The sequence below is a fragment of the Acyrthosiphon pisum genome, chromosome A2, assembly GCF_005508785.2.
Source record: "Acyrthosiphon pisum isolate AL4f chromosome A2, pea_aphid_22Mar2018_4r6ur, whole genome shotgun sequence".
NCBI lineage: Eukaryota > Metazoa > Arthropoda > Insecta > Hemiptera > Aphididae > Acyrthosiphon > Acyrthosiphon pisum.
In genome coordinates, this window is record NC_042495.1 from 44,949,697 (window position 1) to 44,956,870 (window position 7,174).

The following is a 7,174-nucleotide window of genomic DNA, read 5'->3' on the forward strand; positions in this document are numbered from 1 at the left end:
TCAAAATTATCTTTAACATAATTTATCGAAAAGTTCATAAACACAGTTTTTTTGAAATTGATAGATAGACTCCTAAGTTTTAGAAATTCCACAACAATTTTGGATTCTCGAATTGCTTTGGTTCTAACATCACCCCAAGAGTCTCCACAATAGAGTAAGCAGGTGTCATCTGCATATGTGACTATTCTTCCGTCAATGTCCAAATTACACATATGATTTATGTACAATATAAATAAGAGTGGACCTAACACACTTCCTTGAGGAACACCGCAGTTTATAAATAGATCATCACCTGTAATACCATTAATGCTAACAGTTTTCTTTCTGTTTTCCAAGTAGCTTGTGAACCAACTTGAGCTTGTTACAGTGATACCAAAATTAGGTAAAATATTTATTAATTTTTATGATTAACAGTATCAAAGGCTTTAGACAAATCAAGAAAAATCGCGACTACTTTCTTACTGTTGTCTGGAGCATTTTTTATAAAGTGTGTTGCACTATATAAGGCATTCTCCGTTCCCAAACCTGGTCTAAAACCAAACTGCTGTTTCGAAAGCAGTTCATATTTTTCTAAAAATGTTATGAGCCTGTTTTTAACGATTTTCTCTAGTATTTTCGAAAAATTGCTAAGCATGGAAATTGGTTTATAATTGTTTATACATGTCTTATCCCCATTTTTATATATTGGTTTAATTATAGCTAATTTAAGTTTCTCGAGAAAAATACCATTTTTAATACTTAAGTTATATATATATGTCAGAGGGCTTATAATACTGTCTATTACGACTTTTAAAATCTTTACCGAGATACCATCAAAATCCACATCAGTATCATCTTTAAGTTTATTTATCATTACTCGAACATCAGATTCTTTAATGTTTTCATTAAATGTACTGTTAAATGATATAGGAGTAATGTTCTCCTCAAACTTAAATGTTGATTCCTGGATATTACAAGCTAGACTGTTGCCAATATTTATAAAGAAATTGTTAAAGATATTTGCAATATTTAGAGGCTCATTTTTGACATCAAGAGTGTTATCATCTAATTTAATAACTTTAACATCATCATTCTTATTATTATTCTTATCTAATATCTCATTAATTACCTTCCAAGTGAGTTTTGGACTAAACGAAAACTTCTGAAATTTGTTTTTATAATAATTTAACTTTGCAGCTTGAATAATAGATATTAATTTATTTTTGTATTTATTATAAATTATAATATATAGCAAGTCTAACATTATTTAGGTATTTTCTAACTTTTAAAGATAATTTTTGTTTAAAGTGCACCGAGCAAAGAAGGCCAGCTGTCATCCATTCTCTAATCCTTTTATTTTTAGACTTGAAAACTTTTGTTGTTGTTGACATTTTGACAAAAGTATTAATTTTGTCTAGGAAAATATCCATACAACTATTTACATCATTGCAATTAAAAATATCCGCCCAAGATTCATTTTTAAATAACTTTTCCAGATCATTATAATTGATTGTCTTAACATTGCGATTTAAGACACTCTTTTCTTTACTAAATTCTATTGCCAAAACCGTGGAGAAGTGATCAGTAATATTTTTCTGAATGACACCTGCTTCAATTTTGGAGTTCAATGCATTTCCTGATTGAATAAATATATGATCTAAGCATGAATGTCTTTGGCCAATTGGGGTTCTAGTATAAACATTAATTAGTGACCTATTACATTTTTTAGATATAGTATCAAGGTATTCATTTTCATCACAATCAGAACCAATTATATTTAGATTGATATCTCCAATTATTACAACATGTCCACTTATACACTCATCTTTAGACAGTATACTATTTATAATGGTCAAAAATTTGTTCTTATCACCAGAGGGTGATCTATATATACAATAAACCCTAAAAAATACATTACATATATTAAACGTGACTTTCTTAATATTAGCCTCTATGTATTCGTATTCAAAAATATCAGCACATAAATGAGTTTTAACAAAGATTATAACACCATCATTCTGGTTTCTTTTAAGTTTAGAAAAGTACAGATTATACCCATGTATAGAAAAATTACAATAATTAACATCATGCCAGGTTTCAGTTAAAATAATTAAATCTAAGTTTTTACTATGTATATCATTTTCCAAAAATAACAAAAATTCATCAAAATTATGCCTTACACTTCTAATATTGCAGTTTAGTACATTTAGAGTTATATTATGAAGTAGATTGAATTTACATATGAATTCAGATATAGAATTAAAATATTACGTTTTATAATCTAGAAATCGATTTAATAAATTATAATTAAACATTAGCATAACTAAAAAGAAATTAAGAAAATAGTATTAATATAGTATGATTTAAGATCTATATATTATTATTAATTTTAATTATTATTATTATTATTGTTTTGAAGTATTATATTTTAATTGTTGACAAGTCAGTCTCGTCATATATAATAGTGGCTTTCGAGGTTTCACATTTTTTTATAAAAATTTTACAGTCATTATACCAGACAAACTTAAAGTTATTACTTATTTTCTTTAGCAAACATTCTAGATTTAAAAAATAGATTACTATTATATTGTGTAAGATAGTTATTAACAAAAATTCCTCCATTTCCCCAGCTTTCATTTATACTACATGCCTTAACGTTTTTCTTTTTTTGCGGACTCCATAAGGGTTTTTTTCTGATGCGTTGATGAAAGTTCAGCTATGATCTTCATCGGTTTATTAGATATTTTTGATATTATACTGAAAGCCTTGATTACTGACACAGTGACACTGGTTGATCCATTACAGCTGCAATATCTTCCACTAATTTTTCGCAGTTTTCATTTTTCAAATCTGGTACACCAATTATCTCAAAATGATTTATGATTGATTTCTGTTCAAGTAGATTTAGTCGCTTGGATAGTTTGTAGATATCAGAATTCAACTTAATATTATTTTCCTTTAACAAATTATTTTCTTCTTTCAGTTCTTTAATATTATATAGCACTTCTTTCAGCTGTTTACCAAAATCATCAAATTTAGCACTCATAAATTTAACAGAATAAGTCAAATCCGACAGAGTCTCGTTTGATCCAACAAAATTGTCTTCATTTTTGGATTTAGTATTGCTAGTAAGACCCACATTAACTTTACATTTTGAGCATGAAAATTTTAGTTTGGCTACAAGTGTTAATTTCCTAAATGCCGCTTCTCTAAAACTAGCACATGAGAAGTGTAAATAGTCTTTACAGTTTTTACATTTAATTTTATCACCGTCGTAGATTTCATCATTACACACTAAACATAGCATTGTAATACGAAATTTCGATATAGATATACTATTATTACAGACCTTTTCACGTTAACTTAATACAATGCGTACAAACATAGATAAGAGAACGACGAAAACGCAAAAACGACCGTACAGGCCAACGACCAATCGATAACTGAAACAATTTCGTCAATTTTGTAATTGTGTTTGTTAATAACTGTTTTTAGGTTTTCCGGAAATCCTAGACCATCAGCATTCCGTGACCCAGATGACTTCTTTGCAGGGTTCCGAGACTTTGCTGATATCACAGTTCCCACCAAGTCATCATTCTCACAATACCATATGGTATATGCTCCGATGGAGGATTTACCATCGAGTGAAGAAAAGGTCAAGTCGAAAAAGAAGAGGAAGTTAAACAAACATTTAGAGAATGAAAATGATAAAACAATTAAAGCTAAAAGAAAAATGCACATGGGTGAAAAGGAATTATACGAACCAATGATTGCGCTAAGTTAGTCGGTATGATACAAGATAATAAATAATGAAGAAATTATTATTATTATTATTATTATTTCGAAGTACAAAGTATTGGAATTTTTTTTCTATTGACTATATTATACACATATAGGTACACAAAAGAAGTGCCCCAACTACCAAAGTTTGTGAGCTCGATTACTTACATCTCATGGTTTTGGCATTTAAAATGTTTTATTTAACAAAATATATCCACCAAAAACATGGTTTCCCAATGGTACTATACTATTATATACTGTGTTAATATTATGTTATTACTTATATATTAATATAATATAATATTATTATGAATCATGACGTATTAATAGGTCATATTCAAATTAAAATAAATATTGTGTGTATGCTTAGTTATTATTTTATTATTGTATAAAAATACCAAATACCTAGTTGTATACTGTTTTGAACTAATGTATAATAATTTGTAAATATATATTTTTTTAAATAAATGTTAAAAATTGTTTGAAAATATTAGTTGTAATTATTATTTTGAAAAATTGGTACCTGTACATAATATAATACACTACCTATATAATATGTCTATATTTACCTACCTACAGGTAAAACGCGTCTTATTAAAGTTAAAACTTTACAGTGGTAAGGATTTAGCACTACGCCACTACGTCTTATGCGTACCTATCGCGACTAAAAACAAATTAAAAAAAGGTGGGTAAGTGGATATCGCTCTGCTGTACAGTAAATTACAAGTGGGTCACTGTATAATGGATGGTATTAAATTTGAATTCAATTGATATAATATCATTGTATAAGAAAAACGACTCTGAGCGGAGACGGTATGTCAGTCTAGGTATAAGACATATTATATACTTATCTATGGTATTAAAAAAAAATTTACCTATAATAAATTCCAAATTAATCATATCACAATATCCATTAGGTACTTATAACGCGTTATACATCAACAACAAACCGTGATACTATCATAAATATATAATAGTATACTTTAAAAGTTTCAAGTACCCACGAATAATATTATACAATCACAACAAAATAACTAAAATAGTTATTCTAGGTTTTTTAATATGTAATTTCGTCCAAATTTTAACTTATAGAATGAGTATAAAAATAAACTGTGTTTATGTATTTTTAGATTTTTTGGTAACAGAATTAACTACTTACGTGGAATCTTGTTTTAAATTTTTAGACCTTAGATATAAAAGTCGAACATTTTATACATTTTTAACTACAAAATAATTATTCAATTTTAAATTTGATCAATTTTGTCAAAGTTCAATTACTAAATGCTTATAAAAAAAAATTATGCCAATGTATTTTTAATATTTTTCAACTGCTATTGCAAAAACATATCAGGAGCCTTGTAATAAATTTTTATACTTTTTGGTCAAACAGATAAAACTTTATTGATATTTATAGAAAAAAAAAAACTAAAAAAATTGAAAACTGACAATGTCCGTAAACATCTAGAATGCTACTAAGGCACCTAAAGGTCGATATACACGTGCAATGTGCATGTTTGTTGTGGCGCAATCATCTACAACTGGCGAGTAATGTTGGAATGTTCCAACTTTTATTTTCATTTGCACGCCAGAACATGTTAACACGTCACTGGTGCCTCAACTTGCATGGGTAAACATGCATGTGTAAACCTAGCATTATCCACTAAAGCGCGAAAGCTACAAACGCGTGAAAACCACTAAGTAGCGAAAATCACTAAAGCGAGGTTAGGTTAACCCATCCTTAGTGGCTTTCGCATATTAGTAGCATTCGCGCATTAGTGTTTTTTTTACCACTTTACCACAACAATAATAATTTTATACTATGCAAATCTATTAATTTTTTTCACTCGTTCATTTTCTAAGTCCAAAATATTGCTGATCAAATTATTCTAATTCCAAAATTATATTTGAAAAATGTTAACTATTACGACTAGCACGAAGCACCCAAACAAATATTAATATTATTACAAATATATTGTAAATTATAATTACGTAGGTAGGTTTAAATTAGTGGACATCTATATTAAGTTACACATACAACTTATATTAATATATTTATTTTACAATAACTAAAGGAAGGTTACAGTCATGTCTGTACTACTGTAGTAATATTGAGTGAATATTAAATATTTTGTATTTTGCTTGATGTAAACGATAACACGGCGCTCTGTATAGGCATTCTAGGTACATTGTTTTTCATGACGTATATGCAAACCTCGGCAACCTTAAAATTGTAAATATTATCTAAAAACTGTAAAATGTTGAAATATGGTCTAAGAGAATTGATATTTTTAATCACACTTTCATAGTTACCTACATAAAATACATTTTGTAGTTATATTTGGCATACGCCATACAGTATGTTAAAAAAATTCAACTGAGCCCTAATTATAACATATGGGTTTCAAAAAAAAAAAAAATCTTTGGTATAACATCATACCATATACCTAGTTTATAGAATAATAAACATAATTATTAACAAATTTAATACATGTAATATTTATAAATTATAGATATAAAGTTGGTCTTGTTTTCCATCGAATTTTTTTCCTAAATTTGTCATTCTTATGTAATGATATGCTCACAGATCATTGTACAAAAAATGCTTTCAAATAATAAATAACGGCCAGACTGTCGCACGTAGAAATCGGTCACATGTCATAAAACAATAAATTATCAATAACAAAAAGAGACGAGTACGGTTTAAGCAAGCGTAGCACATTTATAATGGTAAGAGCAAAGAGTGTTACTTTCTTATACAAAAGGAAGGGTAAAGGGTGTATCTACAGCCGAAGGATGACCTAGTTTTGAGGCTCGCGATAACCCTTTGAAAAAGCCGCCTAACACTCTCTGGTCAGCATAGCCGTATATCGTACCTCTCAGTAGTGCATGAGCACCAGCCACGGAGTGCACGAGCACCAGTCATCTCGTCAACAACCCCTCTCGAGTGCATGAGCACCAGACGGAAAACAGCATCCAAACCACAACTTTTCTACACCGAATTCTACGAGCGGCAACTGGACTCCTTGTGTTGAGCAATAATCAGTGCGTGTTCGTTATTTTGAGTTGTTTAATTTTAAATATTATTTCGTGTCACCTACAACTGATACAGCATAGCCCAGGGACGGCTGCGAGTCAGGTAAGACTTTTGGTACAATAATTTGTGTTGATCGCTGCTATCACGCAGTAAAATCATTTGCGTTCAACCTTACTGTACGGTGTATTTGATCATATTCTCGAATCACGACCTCGAGAGCCCTCCGACGATCAGGAGGAAGGTAATAGCTTAAATCAGTAATTCTAATATATCTATTGACAGGCGTTTTATTTATATTTATGTTATTATCTTATACAACATTCATTTCCTCTCTTTTTTGAGTTATTACACTTACAGGTAATTTTAATATACCTACTTATT

General features: G+C 29.1%; 2 protein-coding genes across 2 annotated transcripts in view; both read left to right on the forward strand.

Annotated features, from left to right (window-relative positions):
- The first annotated feature begins 3,350 nt into the window (after positions 1 to 3,350).
- The window catches only part of LOC100570820 (52 kDa repressor of the inhibitor of the protein kinase-like), a 10,032-nt gene continuing 6,208 nt past the window's right edge, over positions 3,351 to 7,174 (forward strand). Inside the window, exons 1-2 of the mRNA XM_008185894.1 lie at positions 3,351 to 3,397; positions 3,475 to 3,758. Coding sequence (XP_008184116.1) covers positions 3,351 to 3,397; positions 3,475 to 3,758 — 331 coding nt within the window. The remainder of the gene's footprint in view (positions 3,398 to 3,474; positions 3,759 to 7,174) is intronic.
- LOC100302382 (ribonuclease H1-like) overlaps positions 6,638 to 7,174 on the forward strand; it is an 88,998-nt gene continuing 88,461 nt past the window's right edge. Inside the window, 1 exon segment of the mRNA NM_001162971.1 lies at positions 6,638 to 6,801. The gene's annotated coding sequence lies outside the window, so the exon portion shown is untranslated.